The sequence below is a fragment of the Panthera tigris genome, chromosome B2 (genome assembly GCF_018350195.1).
Source record: "Panthera tigris isolate Pti1 chromosome B2, P.tigris_Pti1_mat1.1, whole genome shotgun sequence".
In the NCBI taxonomy this organism is placed as follows: Eukaryota; Metazoa; Chordata; class Mammalia; order Carnivora; family Felidae; genus Panthera; species Panthera tigris.
This window is the reverse complement of record NC_056664.1, coordinates 99,207,298-99,231,390: the sequence shown is the minus strand read 5'-3', so window position 1 is coordinate 99,231,390 and position 24,093 is coordinate 99,207,298. Positions and strand designations below refer to the sequence as shown.

Below are 24,093 nucleotides of genomic sequence, written 5' to 3'. Positions count from 1 at the left end.
ATGAATTAAGCAAACTTTTATTGAAGCTTAAATTGTGGTACAGAAATACATTTCAACTGATTTAAGTCCAACACCATGAAGAGAGAAATTATGGCACCAAAATTTTCCCTCCTCCATCATACACACTAGGATTAATTTTGATTACTATTCAATCTACAGTTTTAATTTTTCTAGGCTTTATTCCATACAAATTTGTGCAGTTTCAACATTAGATAGAAATCTTAAATCTATTAGAAAAAAAAAAAAATCAGACCTCAAGCCAACAAATGTCATCAAATCTACTGGGACACTGTTCAAGAACAAAATCCACTTTGAGCATTGGTCCTCAAAACAGTACAAAACATTAATTAGGTACTGTGTGCTAATTACAGAATCAAACTGATCCATTGACTGAAAGTTTCTTCAATGAAACTTTGAATCAACATGCTTAAAATAAAAGTCAAAATTTGTGTTCCAACCACTTGATTTCAAACCAAGTAGATTTTATGTTTAGAAACACTAAAAAAAGTGTTTCATTTATAAATACGGAAGGAACAAAAAAACATCACTGCAACAATCCAGAAAGAATCAAAAAAATTTGAGGACAAGAATACAAAATTTAGTCAACTTTGCTGTTTTCTCAGCTGCTTATATCCCAGTATTTGCAAATATACCTAAAAGATGCCAACTCCTCAAAGCCTGTATTTTTAGTCATTTCCCATAAACGTCTGGAATTTTATGTCTTATGGATAGCATTCTGCTTCACTGTATGTCTGAATACCCTGAACAGTTCTCAGTTGGGGAAGTTTCACTTGATCCTATGAAACCATGGTGAAAGAACACCAGGAAGTCAGAACACCATCATAATGCATCACACAAAGTCAAAGAACTTTAAGTCATAACATGGCAAAGACAGACTCCATTTTGAACCAAAGTTTATGATATACTGTGAATGAAAATTATTGGAGATAGCTGCTAAAAGCAAAAGTTAAGGTAAATCATCTGAGATGACTTACTAAATCCAATACAACCTTTATCTTTATTTCCTTGCCAATAAACTTAGCGATAAAAATTCTTTTACACAACCACTTAGCAAGTTAGTAAAGGCATGGTACTCATGAGAAGCTAATCTCATTAATGGGAATACAGAATGGCATACAGTTTCTGGAACAGTTCTGCCAGTATACCCTAATAAAATTTATGTGTCTTCTTTGCTAATCACCATGTTTATTTTGGTCACTATCTCCCAAAAGAGTCCACGCCAATATAAAAGGAGGACAAACTCCTTTGACCTTTAAATAAAATTAAGCCCAGGGTCCATTCCCCTTCCCCCTCCCGGGTATAAGATTAGTATAAACCCACAGTGTAACAGTATATTGCTTTATTGAGGGGGGGAGGGGTCGGGAGACAAGACACCATGGCAAGGAATGAAATCAATTAAAGGAAGTACAGGTACAGGAAGCAATAATGTTAAAATAGTAATACACAAAATGGGTAACTGCAATCATTTTCTGAAGAGGACTCGACTCGTGGAAGATAAACTTTAATCACTGTTGCAAAAAACATCTGTATGAAGTAGAAATTGGTTTCAGTACTATTAGTAGAGAATATGTTCTAGAAAGTGGAGGTAACTGGATGTAAAATCCTGGCAGCAATTTAATAGAACAGTCCCAGATGATTAGGCTGAGGCCAACACCTAATGAGGACGAAAGCCTTGTCTGTGGGGAATTTTGGATGATACCTGGAGAAATATTACATTGTGCGTAAACCAAATTGAATTGTTTTCACAAGTGTTGTAAAGTTTCATATAGTAAAAGGTTTTTTCTACATGCACTTCAATTTCACAGCAAGAGTGGCATAGGATACCTAAACACAGAAGAGAGCATTCATGCAAGATATCTAACTCCTTGATATAATAATGCATACAATTCAAAATGATTACACTATCATTACATCTAGGGCTTTCTGCAGCTACAAGGTGGTGGTTATGGAAAGCACGGCCCCCGGTATCAATATCTAAAAAGCAGCCACCACCTCCTTCTATGTGTGTTCTCTTTTTGCGTTTTTTCTTCATTTTTATTAATCAACTCTGCTGTTGTTGCTGCTTCTTAGCAAAACTGGTAAAAACAAAATTGTAATCATTGAACATAGCGCTCTGGCAATCAAGACGTTTAAAGCCTTCAATCTTCTGGGGCGAAGAAAGCACTGTGCGACATTTAGAACTCTGGGGAAAAGAATTTAAACCAATCATTAGTGCTTCTAATCTGCAGAAGTATTTTCAAACACAACAGTCACTTAAAAAGTATTTAAGACTACTATCTTAAAGAAACTGTGGCATTTGAATACTTTAGCTGTCCCGTGAGTGGATGGAGAGGGGCATCATCCTATGTTGTCCCCCCACCTCCCCATCTGTCTACAGGGAAAACAGGACAGAAGGAACCCATTAATTGGGCTAGATATAAAACAAGGACCAAGTCTAATCAATAACAAAGCATCGCTTCTACTAATAACCTCACCCAGTGGTACTTCTAGATATCTGCTGTTACATGCCATCTTAGGATACGTTTTATGACATGATTCACTATCCTCATTTCCTGTAAGATTTTATTGTCAGTAATAAAACAAATTACCTGATTTACAAACAGGGTGGTCACAAATTTTCCTGGCTTGAAGACTTCCACAACTTTCCTGATCAGGTCATCATAGGAGGTCTGACTTAAGTTTGTTTCAAAGCTAACATAAGAAAATTCTGGTTCTGGAGTGATGTGAATAGTCCAATAAGTTCCCTTAGAGAAACAGTTTTATGTTAATAATGAAATGGGTACACTTAAATATTTAATAATTAAGCAAAATATTACTTACATCCGATTTCATTCCATTCATCGAATACCCACAAGGATTGAACAGTGTGGCATCAATGACAGAACCTGGTATCAGGTCACGAATTCCACTCTCCTGGGAAAGGAAAGACTGAATTACATACAAATTTGAAAAATACACTTACAGGCCTGGGTGGCTCAGTCGGTTAAACATCCGACTTTGGCTCAGGTCATGCTCTCAGTTTGTGAGTTTCAGCTCACATTGGGCTCTGTGCTGACAGGTCAGAGACTGGAGCCTGCTTCAGATTCTGTGTCTCCCTCTCTCTCTGCCCCTCCCCTGCTCATATGCGGTCTCTCTCTCTCTCAAAAATAAAAAATAAACATTAAAAGAAGAAAAAAGAAAAAAGAAGAAAAGAATACACTTTGAGTTAAAATATTTAGTCCTAAAGAAGAATTCCTGAAAATGCTTACACGAGTGACATCCTTTGCAGTAACACCATCTTTCATGTAGAACTGGTCCATAACTGCTGGGTCAAGCTCACTCATCAGAATTTCCAGGGTTTGATCTGGCTGACTGATTACCCGAGTCTCTGGGAAATCCAAAGTATACAAGTACCTATATAAAAGTTAAAAAAAAAAAAAAAAAGTTTCTGAAAATGACAAATAGCAATTTAAAATAAATCCTATATAGACAAAAACAAAAAACAAAAAAACCCCATAGAACTGTGTCCAACATACCAACAGTCAGAATTCATACGTCCCATACAATATGCTGCTCCATCTGTTGAGGGAGGAGAATAAAATAAATTTAACAGCTCCATTTCATAGGATACTTTAGCCTCCACTCTTCCAATAGCTAGGGTGATAGTGCTTCCCTCCCAAGCAGGCAGGATCTCATCATCCCATTAAAAAAAAAAAAAATCATTAGAGATATACTTCAACTAGGGAGTTAGTCTGAGTGCTGAGAAAAGTATGGCTCACCCTCTCCCCCTAAAACTCCATTAAGGAAATGGAATTTGATCACCTGTTTCTCTACACTCCCACGTAAATACAAGTTATTTATGTATTATGTTCCTTCCATATTGTTGTTCCAAAGCCTCATTTAACACAGTAAATTAACTGGAAGATATTTACACTAAATTATACTCGGCACTGATACAGCCTTGTATAGTTTCATATTAGATTAAGAACAGGATAGAAATTGGACTTTCTTTTCAAATCATGTCTGTGAGGGAGGAGGGGGGGAATCTTCAATCATGCCTGTGAATGGTTTTGTGCCAAGTTAGTAAAATCATCCTAGGTTTTCAGCCTCTTCTAGAATATAAGTGTATTAAGGGTATTAGATTAGATAACTTTTAGTTCCCTGACCTTGAAGTTCAAAAAGGACGGCCTATAAATAAAAAGTTAGTAAATGGAAGAAAATCTTGCCAATTTGGTTGAAGTGACACTATGATCTGTGTTTATCATTTTTAAGCCAGTTCAATTCCTGAATAGAATGCCAAGCCCAAGTTTCTTATATGGAACAGCATCTTAGCATGGGTTTATGAAGTCACTATACCTTTTTCTGAAGGAAGAGAGCACAGCCTTCATAACCATTAAATTAGATATAAATTAGAGCAACTGGCTAGACAAAGATCATGTCTCCTTCTGGCAAGTTATCAATTCATTTTCTTCTTCCATCCTGTCAATACTGACCTTACCGTGCATATATACACTCTAGAATTTGTAATTAATTTTATTGACATATTTATCCTTAATATATATCCTTGCATACATATGCTTTCACAAATATAAAAAGATCTCTGAAAGGATATAACCTCTAAAGAAACAAGTTTCAATTCTATTTAAACTTACTTGGGAAAATTGCATTAAGAAACTCTATTTCTTCCTGGAAATTCCGGTGTGGGTACCCTTGGTGAGAAGGCTTCATGAAATTCTTACGAGAATAAAAGAAGCTCTGAAAAAGACAGATAACTTCATACACAGAATTCTATCACCTTTCCTAGTCAACTATTTTCTGCATATGCATAACAAAATCAAATCTATAAATATTTTCTCCAATGAAATTTAACATGTTTTCCCTTTAATAGGTTTAAAAGATAGGTGATCTTTTGCTGGCCAACAAACAAAAATGAAGGCCCTGGTGTCAGAGCAAGGTTTCAGACCAATATCCATGAATTACTGTCATACAGACCAACTTTATTTAAGCTGGAGAAGAGTATCAACAATGTACTAAGAATGCAGATCACATCTCTGAGTTTCTAGAAACTAAAAAATACCCAATCTATACATGATGGGTCTTAACAGCAGTAGAAACAAGGTACATTATTTCTAGAGCAGTAATTTTGGATCTGAGGTTTTAAATAGGCATGGAAACAATGATTTTTGAGAACGTGTATACATTTAGTTTCAAAAAAATCAGTGACTACAACTAAGAAGTATACAAAAATTTATTTACTAGGCATATCACAGAACCCTAACATTTGTCTAGAAAAAAGGATTAAATGTTTGATTACTTACTTGAATTGAGTCAAACCCACTGTAATCCCTAGCAAGTTTCAACAGGGGAACCAGTGCTTTCAGCAAGAGGGTGGTACCACATGTCTTCAAAATGAAACGTCTCTTGGAGACAAACATGCTACTCTCACTGCATTTGGAAAAAGTCACAATGTTATAATGGCGTTTATGTATTACTGAGATACAATTCATCTATTATTGGATTATCATTTACAATCTAAAATTTGGCTATTAATTTAAAATGTGAGGATCTCAAGGAAGCATAAAATGTACTACAGTATCCCGCCCTTTCTAGTATACAAAAATGAGCTTAAGGTTCTAGAACCCCACAAACAGGTCTTGAATCAGGTACAAAGCATATTAGCTCATTATACAAACCCCCTTTTACTATTAAACTTTCCTCCTCACCTCACCTATCTTAGGATATTATTTACTAAATTCATGTCTCACCTTGTACTATCCACTCTCACACATATTTCTGTAACCATCTCATTATTTCTTTCACTAGATAATAAGCTCCATGAAGAAAAGGAATGTTTGTTTTTACTCACCATTATATTCTTAGCACATAATAAGCATGTGATAAAAACAGACACCTTATGTACCTTGTTAATCCAGTAGCCCCAAGGTCCATTATAACACGTATAAGAAATTAGTATTTTCATTGAATAAATTAGCTTTGTACCTATAAACATGTTGAATGGCTTTATTCTATTATAGCAACTGTATTTACAGGAAGAAGCTAGGTTTTCACTTTGCTCGAAGTTCTGACATTGAGAGGCATACACTAAACAGGAAGGCCTCTCTATCTGGGGCTGAGGGCAAAAGGACAATGCCATTCTACCACCTTTTACAGATACTTTCTGCTAACTACAAGGAGGTAAAGATGGCAACCATCTTGAAGAGCTATTAGGTAAAACTTCAGAACACACTGGGACATCTAAAGCAAACATTTTAGGGGTGCCTATGTGGCTCAGTTTAAGTGTCCAGACTCTTGGTTTCAACTCAGGTCACGATCTCACAGGGTTCATGAGGTTGAGCTCTGTGTTGGGCTCTGTGCTGACGCGTGGAGCCTGCTTGGGATTCTCTCTCTCCCTCACAAAATAAGTAAATAAACTTAAAAACAAACAAACAAAAAAACTTTATTTTATACTATATTTCTCAAAGTAAAAATGATTATAGAACTAAAATCCAGAGGAACAATTTGAGATTCCATGTAATGAATGTATGGTTCAGACTGTTATTAGGTAGCTAAAAAGCTGGTTTTTGCAGGACTTACCTGAGTACATAAGCTTCCTGCTTGTCAGTTTTTGTCACACTTATGATTGAACATTGCACATCCTTCAAAAGTATGTCCCACTCGGATCTATTATTTAACACACAAAAAAATGTGATTAAGTCATAACAGCACTTGACTACTTGAATAAAAATTATAAAACTCTCACACTTGAATGTTCTAACAATTTACACAATGGATTTTTTATGTTGTCACATTCTTGTTCCATCTTCTCTTATGAATAATATTTAGATTTATTTCTAAAGTCTATCTATAATCGACACATCCACTCAATAACAAAGAGTAAACTGGAAAACTGGAAATTATACACTATTTACAATTTATTAAGAAAAAACAAATGACAAAATGAGTAAGCCATGCACAGAGGAAATGAAAAAGGCCCATAAACCAAGGAAAATCATTACCTTTTCACCAGCAAGGCAGTAAAGAAATTAAGTTAAAATGGGATGTTTTTTGTCTATCAAATTCTTAGATTTTAAGTTTTTTTTTTTTAAGTTTTTATTTATTTTTGAGATGGAGAGAGACACAGCATGAGCAGGGAAGGGGCAGAGAGAGAGGGAGACACATAATCTGAAGCAGGCTCCAGGCTCTGAGCTGTCAGCACAGAGCCCGACGCGGGGCTTGAACTCACAGACTGCGAGATCATGACCTGAGCCAAAGTCGGACGCTCAACTGACTGAGCCACCCAGGCGCCCCTCAAATTCTTAGATTTTTAAACCTTACTATTGGAATTACAATTTAAAGAGCACCATTTCTTCACTGATTAGCCTGGCAAAAAGATTTAAAGGCCTGACAGCAAGTAAACTGGTACTCAGTGTATAGATACTATTTTCTATCAAATTGGCAGCTGATGATCATAATACCTAGTGGTGTCTCAAGTCTAAGAACATAAAAAACTTGAAAAATGGCTTTTGCTGGCAATTTTGGGAACACTACAAGCTCTTTAATAGGATCAGGAAATGTCCATTTCAACAAAGTAGTCTGTTAAGTACAGGTAATAGACAGCAAAATGGAAGTCAAATAGGCATAACTAAATAAAGTAGTTTTAATTTATCTGAGACCTAAGAAGTGATTCCTTTTTGGGGTGCCTGGGTGGCTTGGTTGGTTAGGCGTCCAACTTCAGCTCAGGTCATGATCTCATGGCTTGTGGGTTCAAGCCCCGCATCAGGCTCTGTGCTGATAGCTCAGAGCCTGGAACTTGCTTAGATTCTGTGTTTCCCTCTCTCTTCCTCTCCCCCCGCCTCAAAAATAATAAACATTAAAAAAAAATTTTTAAAGTGCTTCCTCTTTAACATGCCCACTATAAACAGAAATACATAAAACAGTTCCACAGGACAAACTTAAAATTACCAGTTAAAAAAACATACTAGGAATGTGTTTTTAGTATTTTTAAATTTATTTTTGAGAGAGAGAGCACACACGCATGGATGAGCAGGGGAGAGGCAGAGTCGGCGGGGGGGGGTGGGGGGTGGGCAGAGGATCTAAAGCAGGCTCTGTGCTGACAGGCTGAGAGCAGCTAGCCCATGTGGGGCTTGAACTCACGAACTGTGAGATCATAACCTGAGCCAGAAAACCAAGGATCAATGGACTGACCCACCCAGGCACCCCAAGGCTAGAAATGTTTTTAAGGCTCTTAATGTTTGGCAGATCATTCTTGAATACCCCCCAAAAGAGCATATTATGGTTAGTTTTCTTATCCAGTTAAGAATCTTTAAGAAATTCTCAACAGGGGTGCTGGGTGCCACAGTCGTTAGTGTGGAACTCCTGATCTTGGCTCAGGTCATGATCTCGAGGGGTGTGATGGGGCTCTGGACTAATGATACGGATTATTAGCCTGCTTGGGATTCTGTCTCTCCTTCTCTCTGTCCCTCCCCCACTTGTGCTCTCTCTCAAAATAAATAATACCAAAAAAAGGATACAAAAAAGAAAGAAAGAAATCCTCAACAACACAGCCAGCACAAAAACAGGTGGGACGCCTTGGGTGGCTCAGTTGGTTGAGCATCTGACCTTTGATTTTGCTCAGGTCATGATCTCCCGGTTCATGAGATAGAGCTCTGCCTCTGGCTCTGAGCTAACAGCAGCCTACTTAGGATTCTCAGTCTCTGCTTCTGTCGCTCGCTCTCTCTCTCAAAAATAAACATTAAAAAAAATTAAAAAAAAAAAAAAATCAAGCACAGTGCCAATCAATCCTACCAGCATTTTGTGCCTGTTTCATCATTTTTAGAAGAGATTATTACTGGCCCAGTGGGCAATTATGTGACCAATAGAGAAGGCAGTGATTACATTAATACGTTGGGCAAATTAGTTAAATTGAACAGTACTGACACCTATCTGAAAAAACTTAAATACACATTAGAGTGGGACATATTTTTGCAGTTTGTTTCAAATTTTTAAAATGGTACAATTTTTTATTTAGGAAAGAAAATAAGTTGCAATTAAGACACAGTTCTGAACAATACAAACTGGTCATCTGAATCCTCTTATTTTAGGAAGCCAAGCAACAGCTTGGGCTTTCCCATTTCTAAGACTCAAAATTCACTAATGTATGTATTTCAGAACCCACTGTATTCTAAAAAAATTTTTTTTTAATGTTTATTTTTGACAGAGAAAGAGGATCAGCAGGAAAGGGGCACAGAGAGGGATACACAGAATCTAAAGCAGGCTCCACCCTCTGAGCTGTCTGCGCAGAGCCCAATGCAGGGCTCAAACTCACCAACTGATCTGATCATTACCTGAGCTGACCTGAGCTGAAGTCAGACGTTTAACCAACTGAGCCACCCAGGTGTCTGGAACCCAGTATTCCATAAATAGGCTTTTTTTTTTTTTTCCCCCCTCCAGTAGGCCTCATGCCTGGGCTCGAAACCACGACCCTAAAACTCAGAGATCAAGACTAGAGCTGAGTTGGAGCTGAGATCAAGAGTCAGATGCTCAACTGACTGAGCCACCCAGGTGTCCCAAGGTTTTTTTTTTTTTTTTTAAATATCTGGTGGGCAATAAGACCTACTTCACAGGACTAATAAAGATTAAATTACATAATGCATACAATATTTACCTATAATAAGAATTCCAATACTGGGGCGCCTGGGTGGCCCAGTCGGTTAAGCATCCGACTTCAGCCCAGGTCATGATCTCAGTTTGTGAGTTCGAGCCCCACGTCGGGCTCTGTGCTGACAGCTCAGAGCCTGGAGCCTGCTTCAGATTCTGTGTCTCCCTCTCTCTCTGTCCCTCCCCAGCTCATGGTAGCACTCTGTCTCTGTCAAAAATAAATAAACTTAAAAAAAAAAAAAAAAAAAAGAAATACTGTGTCCAAAATACTGAACACAAAGGTAAATAATGTTAATACAATATTAATATAAATATTAATTATAATTAATACACTATAAATACAAGAAGCTTTAAGTCGAATTTTGAAGCACAGGGGTCTCTCTTTAGAGCTTATCTAATTTAGATCTTACCTAATGACTTCCCATTAGAATTCAGCTCACCCATTAGAATTCTACACTCACTGGCCATGCTACTGAGTCCTATCACCCCTTCTCAGTTTTTATTCACTATCCATGCTGAGTCCCTCACCCCCAGTTTTGTAAGTGACATACATATCGTTGTATGTAAGTTTATGGCCTACAGCATTGATTTACATATTGTGAAATGATTATTGCAGTAAGTTTAGCATCCATCTCAGATACAATAAAAAGAGCAAAAAAAGAAAAAAATTTCCACTATGAGAACTCTTAGGATTTATTCTCTTAATTTTCATGAATCACACAGCAGTGTTAACAGTATGTTAAGACTTTTAATTGTGCTCCATGAACTTTTTCTTTCTTGTATAACTTTGTTTTTCTCTGGATTTAAAAGCTGTCCTGCTTTTTCATTTGGTTTGGTTTTCTATGCATTAATTTATCCTTAGATCTTCCCCCAACTGTTTCCTTTCAGCATTTCTTTTGAGTGATTCTTGGCCAAGAATAGGGTACTAAGACTTAGCTAGTCAGAAGGTCTACACACCCGGATGGGGTGTATTTACTGTGGGCCTTTATGCAGGGCACGGTGACTGGGTGGTTTCACTGTGGAACTCCTTCCCTATCACTATTTTTTTTTTTAAGTTCTTTCCTGGGCAAGTCAGATTACCCAAATACTCCATTCTCTTGCCTAAAGAGCATTAAGATTTCTAGTAGGCAAAACAGGGTAAGGGGCTAGGAATCCCAGTCACTATAAGCTTACGTTCTTTATTTTCAGTATAGTCAATCTATCCCTCAACAGTTCCAGGTCCCCTCATTACAGAGTGATCCTTTTTTACACCCAGAGAATAAACTATTATCTAATCTTCATATCTCCTGGCATTCCCCTTCTCATTTGACTCAAATTTTGCAATATAAAGACACTGTATCAGAAGAACAGTTGAAATAAATAAAACACACAGACAAAATATACAGGTAACTAGCTCTATCCCCATTCCCAGTATTTCAGTCACACTGGGCTTTTCCACCAACCATTCCTAGAAATAGGGCACCATAAACTCAATTTACCCATATCATGCCATGTGGGAGTGAGAGTACTGCTGGAATGGATTTCACCCTACCTAGAACTCCTGTCCGCAGCCCCCTTCTTCTAGCTCAAATCACCTCACTATTCCCACCAGACCAAATGTCATTAAAAGGTTTTTTTACTTTACAGAGAAAGAGAGAGCACGTGCACACATAATGGTGGGGGGCAGGGGCAGAGAGAATCCAAGCAGGTCCCACGCTCAGCACAGAGCCCAACATGGGGTTCAATCTGACAACCCCACTGGGATCATGACCTTAGTCGGACCCTCAACTGACTAAGCCACTCAGGCACCTCAAAGGGTTTTAAAACTCAGAATGCTGGGGCGCCTAGGGTGGCTCAGTCAGTTAAGTGTCCGACTTTGGCTCAGATCATGATCTCGCGGTTTGTGGGTTCGAGCCCTGCATGGGGCTCTGTGGTGACAGCTCAGAGCCTGGAACCTGCTTCGGATTCTGTGTCTCCTCCTCTCTCTGCCCCTCCCATGCTCATACTCTGTCTCTCAATAATAAATAAATGTTTAAAAAAAAAAAAAAAAAACCTCAGAATGCTTACCTAGTATTTGTGTGGCTATTTTGGTATTCATGCCAATCCCACTACACTCATTCCATGTAGTTAGGGATTTTGTGTTGTATTGTTTTTATCTCCAGTGCCTAGTCCAGCTCATAGAAGGTCCTCAAATATTTGTTGACTTTGGCAATAAGTAATTATTCTGATGAGGTCTTATGGACATTTGGAGAAATAACAGCCTTAGAATTTTCATTTATTTTTAAAAAGTAATCCCTATGCCCAACGTGGCGCTTGAATCCGTGACTGAGATCGAAAGGTCACATGCTTTACCAAATGAGCCAGGTAGGCCCCCCGCTACAGCCCTAAAATTTTTAAATTTAAAATAGTTACATGATCCTTTACTGTTTCAATTTGTCACGCTAATAATTCAGGTATTTAGAGGGCAATTCTTATTAAAAAGGTAAGTTTATCTTGTTAACTAGATCATTCCACTTGAAATGCCATCTTATTTTAATCTACATAAATGAAACTTACTCATTTCACGGCCAAATAATTTAGTTGTAGAATCTACTCATTATAATGAACATAGTTCTGTTTTCAGGTTTTTTCCTGCAACACACCCTTCTCTTTCTGGGGAATCTGCTGATGCAAACATATTAAACTTTTTGGTCTGAACAGAACCTGAGAGACCTTTGGGACATTTCTTCCAATCTTTTCTGTGTTGTTCAAGTTGGGTAACTCCTACTGATCTATCTTCAAGTTCAGTCAATCTTCTGTCATCTCCATTCTACTAAAGCCCACCCAATAAACTTTTTATTCCAGTAGTTATTTTCCTGGTTTTTTTTTTTTTTTTTTGAGAGTACAAACAGGGGAGAGGTGGGGACAGTGGACCCAAAGGAGGTTCTGCACTAACATCAGTGAGCTCAACGTGGGGCCCGAACTCAAACTGCGAGATCATGACCTGAGCTAAAGTCAGATGCTCAACCTACTGCGCCACCAAGGTGCCCCTTTCCTGTTGTATTTTTAAATTTTTTTCTTTTATTTCTCTAAGACTTCGTCTTTCCTTTTAAGAGTATTCATTCTTACTTCAAGGGGCACCTGGGTGGTTCAGCTGGTTGAATGGCTGACTTCAGCTAAGGTCATGGTCTCACGGTTCCTGGGCTCAGGCCCCACATCAGGTTCTGTGCTGACAGCGCAGAGCCTGGAGCCTGCTTTGGATTCTGTGTCTCCCTCTCTCTCTGCCCCTACCCGCCTCAGATTGTCTCTCTCACATACCAAAAAAAAAAAAAAAAAAAAAAAAATCGCTCTTACTTCTTATGGAATGGTTATGATAGCTGTTTGTAAATCTTGATCTGCATCACCTTGAAGTTGCAGTCTTTTTCCTTTGATGGATGCTGAGAATTTCTTGGTGATTTGTTATTAATTTATGATTGCATCCTTAGCATTTTGATCATGTTATATAATTTTAAATCTTGTTTAAATCCTATGGAGCATGCTGATTTTTAAAAACTGTTTTAGGGGTAACTGAGTGGTTCAGTTAAGCATCTGACTTCAGCTCAGGTCATGATCTCACGGCTTGTGAGTTTGAGCCCCATGTCAGGTTCTGTGCTGACAGCTTGGAGCCTAAAGCCTGCTTAGGATTCTTTGTCTCCCTCTCTTTGCCTCTCCCTTGCTCACACTCTGTGTTTCCCTCTCTTACTCTCAAAAATAAACAAACATTAAAAAAGTAATTAAAAAAAAATTGATTTAGCAGGCAATTGAAATGGTTAAGTTCAGTCTTCAAGTTTTTACCCAACTTCTATGGGTTATATGTTATGATTTCTGTTTAGTTATGAAAGCCCCTGCCATGGTATTCAGATCTGCCCTGCTTGTCACCCAGTGGCCAGACTGGGACTGGGAGGTGACCTATCACTTTTCAAAGCCTTTGATAAATTGTGATCAAATCCACACAGGAGCAGCTCAGTGGTACTCATATAAATCTTTATGGGATCACTTTCTTCATCTTTCTCCTCCCCATAATCTTGCTGACAATTTCTGGTTCAGGGTGAGGGCCCAATTCTTGGTTCTCTCCACTCTGCCTTGACTATCTGTCCCTCTCTGGCCAAACAGGGAAATGAAAAGAAAAAATAGCAACAGGGATATATCCATGATGCTCTTTACTTTTGGGACCACAGTTCTTCTGGCCAAAACACACACACACAAAGCAAAGCAATACAAAAACAAAAAAGATTTTCCCCCACTCTCTTGGACCAGGTTGGCCCTCTTTCGGAGCTCTTTTTGTCTGCACCTAGTGTGCGGTTACCAGCTTCTGGCAGCTTTTCAGACCACCCCAAGAGATAACCAAAGGAAATAAAAAACAGGAAATCATAGCTGTCTCAGTACTATTTTGAGTTATGGTTTCCTTCTCCAATTCACCTGCTAACATTTACTTTCCAGAATCCTCAGAATGCAATCCATGCATTCTGTCCAAAGTTTTTAGTAAACGCTAGACAGTGCTTATTCCACCTTGAGGGACACCAGAATGCTCTTGCACTCACTCATTAGTTAATAATTTTTGCAACGAAGCTCTTCCTCACCTAATAGAAACCATCTAGTATTTTTTCAAAGTCACAGTATGAAAGAACACAATTGCTTTAAAAAACTTTAGGGGTGCCTGGGTGGCTCAGTTGGCTGGGCATCTAGACTCTTGGTTTTGGCTCAGGTCATGATCTCCTGGTTCGTGTGTTCGAGCCTATATCAGACTCTGTGCTGTCAGGGCAGAGCCTGCTTGGGATTCTCTCTCCTTCTCTCTCTCTGCCCCCTCCCCACTCATGCACAGGTGCTCTCTCAAAATAAATCAACATTACAAAAAAAACACTTTGGGGTGCCTGGGTGGTTCAGTTGGTTAAGCGTCCAACTTCAGCTCAGGTCATGATCTCATGGTTTGTGGGTTTGAGCCCCACATCGGGCTCTGTACTGACAACTCAGAGCCTGGAGCCTGCTTCGGATTCTGTGTCTCCTTTTCTCTCTGCCCCTTCCTCGCTCATGCTCTCTCTCAAAAATAAACATTAAAAAAACCGAAAAACCCACAACACTTGTTAAAACAAATGGATGGTTTATCAATCAAAAAGACAATCTTAGAATAGCCCACAGGCTTTCAGAGAGTGAATAAATCAAGGGGCAAGATGTGAGAGAAATAAAACCAAAAATGTCAATACATGTATATGAAAAGAAAGGTGAAAAACCAACACCAACCTAAGGCTCAAACTCAACAACCATGAGATCATGACTTGAGCCAAAGTCGGGCACTCAACCAACTGAGCCACCCAGGCGCCCCAAGCCTCCTTTTGTAAATAAAGCTTTATTGGATCCCAGACAACCAGATCATGTATCACCCCAAAATAGGATACTCTTTACTAATAACAGTACATGGATTGAATAATCTTAGATCACTATGCCAGAAAAGCAAAATTTTATATTTTATATTTAATTTTTTTTGTTTAGGGACGCCTGGGGGGGCTCAGTCAGTTAAACATCCAACTTTGGCTCAAGTCATGAGCTCACAGTTCATGAGTTTGAGTCCAGAGTCCAGCTCTGTGCTGACAGCTCGGATTTGAGTCACTTGCTTCGGTTTCTGAGTCACCCTCTCTCTCTGCCTTTCCCCTGCTCGTGCTTGGTCTGTCCCTCAAAAATAAATAAAATGTTAAAAATAAAGTTTTTAAAAAAATCTTATTTTTTAAAAGTTTTTTAAATGTTTATTTATTTTTGAGAGAGACAGAGACAGAACACGAGTAGGTTAGGGGCAGAGAGAGAGGGAGACACGGACTCTGAAGCAGGCTCCAGGCGCTGAGCTGTCAGCACAGAGCCTGATGTGGGGCTTGAACTCACGAGCTGTGAGATCATGACCTGAGCCGAAGTCAGACGCTCAACTGACAGAGCCACCCAGGCACCCCAAAAGTTTATTTATTGAGAGAGAAAGAGAGAGTGCACTTATGTGCAGGGAGGGACAGAGGGACAGGGAGAGACAGAATCCCAAGCAGGCTCAGTGCTGATAGTGACCATAAGCGGGACTTCATCTCACTAACCGTGATACCATAACCTGAGCCTAAATCAAGAGTCATGCAACCAACGGAGCCACTCAGGCACCCCTATATTTAAAGTTTTCTTAAAGAGTCTGTGATTTAATAAAAACAGAACAAGCCGGAGTGTTTACAAGGGAAAAGAAACAACTAAAACGACTTGTTATCTGATTCAACAAGACCCCAAATGGACAACTGACCATACTTTTAAATATAGTAAGTAAATGCCTCAAATGACCTTCAACAAAGGTGCCAAAACTACAAAATTGGGGGTGGGGGGGGGGGAGTCATCTGATGGTGCTAGGAAAACTGGGTGTTTACACAAAATAATAAAGTTGGATCCTTCCTATGACCATCTACAAAAATTAATTTAAGATAGATTAAAGACAAAAATTAAGACCTAAAGCTGCAAAAGTCCTAGAAGACATGGGGAAACGCTTCAGTAGACTGGATCTGTCAGTGCTTTCTTAGATATGACACAAAAAGCACAGACAACAAAGGCAAAAAAAGACAAATGGGACTATCAAACTTAACTTTTGCACATCACAGGAAAGCATTCAAAAGAGTGAAAACACAATACAGAATTGGAAAAAATATTTGCAAATCAAATAGGTGATAAAAGGTAAACATTAGGAATATATAAGGAACTTCCACAAGAACAAAAATAAATAACCCAATGCAGCACTTGGCTGGCTCAGTTGGTGGAGTGTGCAACCCTTGAACTCAGGGTGGAGTTCAAGTCCCATGTTGGATGTACACATCATTTTAAAATATCTTTAAATGTTCCGGACTTCAAGCTGTATTACAAAGCTGTAATCATCAAGACAGTATAGTACTAGTGCAAGAACAGACACTCACATCAATGGAACAGAATACAGAACCCAGAAATGGATCCACAAACGTATGACCAACTAACCTTTGACAAAACAGGAAAGAATATCCAATAAACAGTCTCTTCAGCAAGTAGTGCTGGGAAAACTGGACAGTGACATGCAGAAAAATGAACCTGGACCACTTTCTTACACCATACACAAAAATAAACTCAAAATGGATGAAAGACCTAAATGTAAGACAGGAAGCCATCAAAATCCTAGAGGAGAAAGGAGGCAAAAAATCTTTGATCTTGGCCGCAGCCAACTTCTTACTCAGTATGTCTCCAGAAACAAGGGAAACCAAAGCAACTATTGGGACCTCATCAAAACAAAAAGCTTCTTCTGCACAGCAAAGGAAACAATCAGCAAAACTAAAAGGCAACCGATGGAATGGGAGAAGATATTTACAAACAACATAGACGTATCAGATAAAGGGTTAGTATCTAAAATCTATAAAAACTTATCAAACTTAACACCCAAAAAACATAATCCAGTGAAGAAATGGGTAAAAGACATGAATAGACACTTCTCCAAAGACATCCCGATGGCCAACTGACACATGAAAAAATGCTCAGCATCCTTCATCATCAGGGAAAGACAAATCAAAACCACAATGAGATACCACCTCACACCTGTCAGAATGGCTAACATTAACAACTCAGGCAACAACAGATGTTGGCAAGGATGCAGAGAAAGAGGATCTCTTTGGCACAGCTGGTGGGAATGCAAGCTGGTGCAGCCACTCTGGAAAACAGGATGGAGGTTCCTCAAAAAACTAAAAATAGAACTACCCTACGATCCAGCAATGGCGCTACTAGGTATTTATCCAAGGAATACAGGTATGCTGTTTTGAAGGGGCACATGCACCCCAATGTTTACAGCAGCACTATCAGCAAAAGCCAAAGTATGGAAAGAGCCCAAAGGTCCACCAAAGGATGGATGAAAATGTGGTATATACACACAAACACATATACACATACAATGGAATATTACTTGGCAATCAAAAAGAATGAAATCTTGCCATTTGCAACTACGTGGATGGAACTAGAGGGTATCATGCTAAGCGAAATTAGTCAGAGAAAGACCAACATCATATGATTTCACTCATATGAGGACTTAAGATACAAAACATATGAACATAAAGGGAAGGGAACAAAAACATGAGACTCTTACATATGGAGAACAAACAGGGTTGCTAATGGGGGTTGTGGAAGGAGGGATGGGATACACGGGTAAGGGGCATTAAAGGATCTACTGAAACCACTGTTGCACCATATGCTAACTTGGATGTAAATTTTAAAAAAATAAGTAAAAATTAAAAAAAAATTAAAATTATAAAAATATTTTTAAATGTTTATTTTTGAGATAGCAGGAGCAGGGAAGGCGCAGGGAGACAGGGAGAGAAGATGTGAAGCAGACTCTGGGCTGAGAGCAGAGCCCACTTGGGATCCTCTATTCCACTCTCTCTGCACCCCCCCCCACTCTCTCTCGAAAAAAGAAAATTACAAAAAATGGTTAATTTAATGTTAGATGCTTAAAAAAAATTTTTTTTAATTTATTTACTTTGAGAAAGAGAGCTCAAACGGGAAGGGGAGAGAGGGAGAGAGAGAGAGAGAGAGAGAGAGAGAGAGAGAGAGAGAGAGAGAATCCCAAGTAGGCTCCATGCTAGCAGTGCAGCAGAGCCTGACATGGGCTCGATCCCACAAAGCATGAAATCATAACCTGAGTTGAAATCAAGAGTCGGACACTTTAACCAACAGAGCCACCCAAGTGCTCCACGTGTTAGATGTTTTTTAATCTCAATTTTACAAAGTAAATGTCTGAAGGAACAGAATGCTGCTCGCAGGTGGAAGAAACCCTTCAGAGCAGAGTTTTATCACTCATGTCACCCAAAGAGTTGGATCCTACTAAGATGCAGTAGATCAGACACTATAAACTACAATTTAATTTTTTGTAAAGGATGAGGGCTGGTTGCAAGGATTCTAAGTCACACCTCAAAATTAACTTTCCCAGAACTCCTGCCTTACTTGACTACATCATTGCACAGTATTGCAGAATCAGTAATTTTACATTGAAGGAATTTACAACCCCTACCCAAGAAACCTTTTAGTGTAAAAAGGTTTTAAGTAGAAAAGCTTCCTATTGAAGTAAGCTTCTCTTGTTACCTTTCTCAAAGAAGTTTTGAAAAAGTTTAAACTGCTATCTCCAAGCCACCCTTTTTAAAGTGCACCTGTTGAAAGTAATCAACTGAATGTAGCAGTAATTATACGGATAGTGATTTAAATTGTAGCTTACAAAATTTGAAGGAGAGAAATGGCAGAACATCCCACTTTGTCCTAAATGTTGTTTCCAACATGACCACCATAGATTGTAGTTTTTATAGTTTCACATTAACTGTGCAAATAATACACCTCTAACCTTCCCATAATTTTTATTCTCTTCGCCTCCACTACAATTTCCCATCTGAACCCACTTCATTACTAAGAATAATAGCTCAGGGCTATGAATTCAAAAGCAAAAAACCTTTCCTCTCCTCAAAATTTCTAATTTTCTAACAGACTTCCTCCCCATAGCTGCCATTTCCTATAATGTGTGAAATAAGCCAGTTTTAGAACACATCATCTATTCCTTTATTGATATGGAATGCTGCTTTTTAAAAAAATATTTATTTTTGAGAGAGAGAGGCAGAGCATGAGCAGGGGGAGGGACAGAGAGAGAGGGAGACACAATCTGAAGCAGGCTCCAGGCTCTGAGCTGCCAGCACAGAGCCTGACGCAGGGCTCAAACCCACGAACCGCGAGATCATGACCTAAGCTGAAGACGCCCAACTGACTGAGCCAACCGGGGGCCCCAGAATGCCGCTTTTCTTAAACATACTGTTAAGCGGGGCACCCGGGTGGCTCAGTGGGTTAAATGTCCAACTTCGGCTCAGGTCATGAACTCGCGGTTTGTCAGCTCAAGCCTCATGTTGGGCTCTGTGCTGACAGCTCAGAGCTTGGAGCCTGCTTCAGATTCTGTGTCTCCCTCTCCCTCTCACCCTCTCCTGCTCATGCTGTCTCTCCCTCAAAAATAAACAATAAACATTAAAAAGAAAATGATCTTCTTCAAAAAAAAAATCCCATATTGTCCATATTGTTAGCCAGCATTCTCTAACCCAGTCCAGACAGGATTTTTCTTCTTAAAATAACAAAACCAAAAACTGTATAATGTGCTCCATGTCTCCTTTGAGAAGTTAGTAAAAAGATTCTCCATATCACATACTTTGTTCAGATTATACTTAAGGTGAATTCTACTAAATGGCCTACAGGAGAGTAGGAAATGTTTAACAGAACAGTTCTAGATGAACTTGGGAGTTAAAGCTTGGAAAGATGAGCCAATTTTGCTTCAAGTGCATTGTATTCCCTCATACTATATTAAAAATAAAAATCAATTCCAGATGGAAATGCAGATCTAAATACAAAAAGCAAAACAAAGTTTAGGAGGAAAAAAGAACATCTTCTTTAACCTCTAGTGAGTAAAGATATCTTAAATAGGATGCAAACCTGCTAAGATCATTAACAGAATGAAAAAATTGTGGTATGTTGACACAAAACACTACACAAAATGTCTGTTTGCATTTTAATGGATGACTGAGAGTGGAGATAAGGCCTTTCTGCCTTCAACATTTTTATCATTAAATAAAATTTTATCATTAAATAAAAATAAGGCTACAAAGATAAAATACTTCGTAGAATGTATTATAATGGTGCAATCTAAAACTCCCCAATGACACTATCTCCTCTACTGGAGTCAAAATACATCAAATTGCTAGGACACCCTTTAATACGTAGTCTTTTAGACTACAATCTGACATATTTTCTTCTACAACCTTGTTTGCTTAAAAAGGGGGAAAAGGAAAAAAAATGGCCTTTAAAAAGCAAAAAAACCCAAAACCCCAAGCCCCTCACAACAAAAAACCCCCAAAGATAATTAATAACTTAGAGTGGTTACTATGTGTCAGTTTTTAAAGTAGTGTACCTAAAGTAACCCACTTAATCCTCACAACTACTCAATGAAGGTAGGTACCAGTACTGTCTTCATTTTAGAGATGAAGAGACATCAAACAGCTAGTTATTAAATGCTGAATTCAAATTTAGATATTCCAGAGGCAATTTATTTATGCTTGATTGACAGGTCACAGAGAAAGTTCCTACCAAGGTTGCCAAAAGACCTCTCAGTTAAACAGACTTTCCAGTTCTTACTTGCTCTATCTACAACAGCTTAAGTGTGGTATAATTTCTCAAGATAGTGATTTAACGAATGTTAAAGGTCTATAAAATTACCTCACCAACTCACGAACAAAACAATATTCTGTCCTTGAAGGTTTAACTTTTGTCATCATTTTAAGAGCCACACTGAGGGAGCAAAACAATTTCTGCTGACCAAAGTACAAAGGAACAGTGGTTCTTACTTACAGAAAGCAAACTGCCCTTTTGTAACCCTTTCTCCCTCCTCCTTGACTCAGGGAACTTAAGCAAAAAAGCCCAATCTTAAATTCTGGCATTTCTGCCTAAGAACTTGGAAGGAAGAAAAGCCCTCTTCCCTTTATTAAGAATGTGTGCTTACAAATAAAGCTTCAGAACATTTAAAGAGTCAGAGCAAAACCATTTGTTAACCACCTTATGAGAGACGTATTTATTAGTTCTTCAATGACACGATTTTCTAGATTATCTGATCACAATTGTTTCACCAGACGCCTATCACCACCAGGGAGTTTCCCCCTTTGTGAAATGGAGGAAATACTAAGCTTCCCAGTATTTGTAAGTAACTGCCTCCTATAATACAGTGATTAAAGCTGAACCTGGCACATAGTGAAGGGCTACGTTAGACATTTTAAGTGTCGAACAAAGCTTGAAAAATGAGACCTGTCACATTCTAGCTAACACGACGCTTTTAGCAAGAGGATCCTTCAAGACAGACCTACTGCCTTAAAAGTCCCGGCAGCACGTGTCCGCCTGGATTCCCTTCTCCAGTTGCTTTTTGTCAGGGACTGCAGCGAGCGCAGCCTACATTCCTGAAACGCCCATTGGCCCACACCCTGGGGCCAGGCTCTCGGTCGGGCCCAGGAGCTCATTGGTCGTCGCCTCAACGAGGCAGCCGCGCCGGTTCCTCCGCCGCACCGTCACACTCGCCGCACTTGTGCGCGGAAAGGCAAGGGGTGCCTAGCGGTGTGAGCGCCACGGGAAAGGCCCAGGCACCTTCGCAACCGCCTGTACTTCCATTTGCTCTCTGCTTTCCCAAGACCACGAGAAGACCTCTTCTTTTCTGCGCGATCAGCCCAGCGCTCTCGCGTGACTGCCGGGGGTGGGAGGCTGGGGCCCCAGATTCCTTTGCAGGCTTAGGCATTAAAGGTATTATGTCCTGGCTCGGACGGGCCTCTAGCCCGTAAATTTAGACAAACCTTTCTCCACCCCGCACCTCGCCCGGAACCCGCCGACGCGGTAACAGGTTACACAGCCAAGGTCAAGAGTCTCCGGGGCCAGCCTCGGTGGGCTCCGGGGCCGCCCCGAAAAGGATTTTGGTGCAGAGCACGTTAGGGCGGCGGTGGGGCCCAGCCACTGCGACACCACTGCTCCCGCCCAATCCCCGCCGCCCGGGCGCCACATGCTGCCAGCGCCGACCGCGGGCGGGAGGCCTGCGCGCCAGACCCTCAGTCCGAGACCGGGAGAGCCCCCGCCTCCCGAAGCACGCGGAGAGAACGAGCCCGGCTTCAAACCCACTCCCTCCCTCCCCGCTCCCCGAGAGGGGAACGCCCGAAGTAGCGCCTGACTAAGCTCTCTGAGCCACACCTGCCGGGAGGCAGCCCGCGCGGCCCCAAGGCGCCCCCACCCGGGGTCCCGACCGCCAACTCCGGAGAGGAAAGTCGGACGGCGCGGGCCCACAAACCACACCGAGTGGCGCCGCCCGCCGCCCCGCACGCTGCGCGGGGGACGTTACCTGAGCACGCGGCGCGCCGGCCTCCTCCCCCTCCCCCCGGGCAGCGCCCGGTACGGCAACGGCGGCGGGAGAAGCCGGCTCGGGCCACGCGTGGACGCGGCCGCTCCCCCCAGCACCGAGCCCCCCCCACCACGGCAGCCGAAACGAGCCCCGCCCGCGGACCCGCCCCCACCTGAAGGCTGCGGGAACCCGGGGCCCCCGACCCCAGCCCGTGGCTGGTGCCTTCCAGGCAGCGACAGCCCCCAGCACCCACCTTGGGATGGTGCGAAGATCCCCAGATCCTTGGTTTGCGTCGGGTTGCTGCCTGGAGAACCAAACCTCCAGCAGCTTCTCGGTCCCTTCGAAAAAATGTGCAGCTTCCATCACCGTGAGACTAGCGAACAACCAACAACCACAGAAAATCAACTAAATTAAATCTCTTCTCCCGCCGCTGCCGCCGCCGCTGCGGATTGTTCCAGCTGTGTTACTAAAGTTCAGGTTCCTTTTTTTTTTTTTGCTATAATTTTATATTAACTTTTTTTAAAAAAAGGATTAATAAAATTTTCCCGGCTTTTTTTTTTTTGTGAGCGAAAGTTGAACGTGAGTCTGTTGGAAATAGAGGCAGATACAGTTCAGTCTCTTGTAGTCCGCTGTTTCCCCGTTAGAGAGAGTAGAGCGAGCGCTAGCTAATGTCGCCGGCCATACTGTGGAAGCGAGGGCGCTGCGTGAGCACCGCATTTATATATGCCGTCTCCCCCGAAAGACCAGGAAGTGACGCAGCGTCCCGCCTCTGAGGCTCATAGGTGTTCCTGCCTGTCAATCAGCAGCCGCCGAGTTGCGGCTGGCTGGCGGCCCGCCTGCCGGGAGCGCGGAGAGCTACCCGCCGCGCTGCGGTTTGGGTTCGCGCTGTCCCTTGGGCGGGAGACGGCGCTGTGTTGTCCGGCTGGCGACTGAGAGCCTGGGGTCGAATGCAGAATGGGTGGGGAGAACGGGAACGGAGTGGGGAAAGGGTGCGCCGCGCTGCGTTAAACTGGTTAGCAGAGAACATGGGTGGATCCTTAGGGTTGGCGGGGTTCGGCGGGGGCGGTGGCCACTGCTGGGATGGCGTGGTGGTTTTGATCCTGTGCAGTTCACCGCGATTGCCGTGGTACTTGGCCATTCTCTAAAGTATGTGTTTCCTCAGGACGAAAGAAGCCACACATTAAAACTCAGTATTTGTCCGTGACGCACATGTTGCCGAGGGTCGGATTAGAAGGCGCTTTAATTCTGCCCCTGCCTTAGCTGATATTCGAGGAAAAGGAGTTCTCGATCCTTTTACACAATAGCCCGAAGCGTTGTCTGCCTATTTAAAAAGGGAAAAGCAACGTGGCGCCCAGCCTCGGAGGGCTCTACCTACCTCCAACCATGTGGCTCGCCCAGCCTTGGAGTTGGCCGAGCTCAGCGGCTGCCGTGAAGCACTGGCAACTCCGTGCTCGATTAGGTCAACGGGTGGGAATTTATTTTCTAAAACTATTTCTAGAAACTGGTTTAATAAATATAATCTGAAATTG

At 41.0% G+C, this 24,093-nt stretch overlaps 1 protein-coding gene across 1 annotated transcript; it reads right to left on the bottom strand.

Annotated features, from left to right (window-relative positions):
* On the bottom strand, positions 1-23,263 carry AMD1 (adenosylmethionine decarboxylase 1). The gene is made up of 9 exons (XM_042986997.1): positions 22,818-23,263; positions 6,595-6,681; positions 5,319-5,445; positions 4,653-4,755; positions 3,537-3,579; positions 3,270-3,414; positions 2,842-2,934; positions 2,610-2,765; positions 1-2,203 (listed from the first exon to the last, which is right to left on the bottom strand). The coding sequence occupies exons 1-9, from the start codon at positions 22,925-22,927 to the stop codon at positions 2,063-2,065; spliced, it is 1,005 nt and encodes a 334-aa protein (XP_042842931.1). The 5' UTR covers positions 22,928-23,263; the 3' UTR covers positions 1-2,062.
* Between the last annotated feature and the right edge of the window lie 830 nt (positions 23,264-24,093).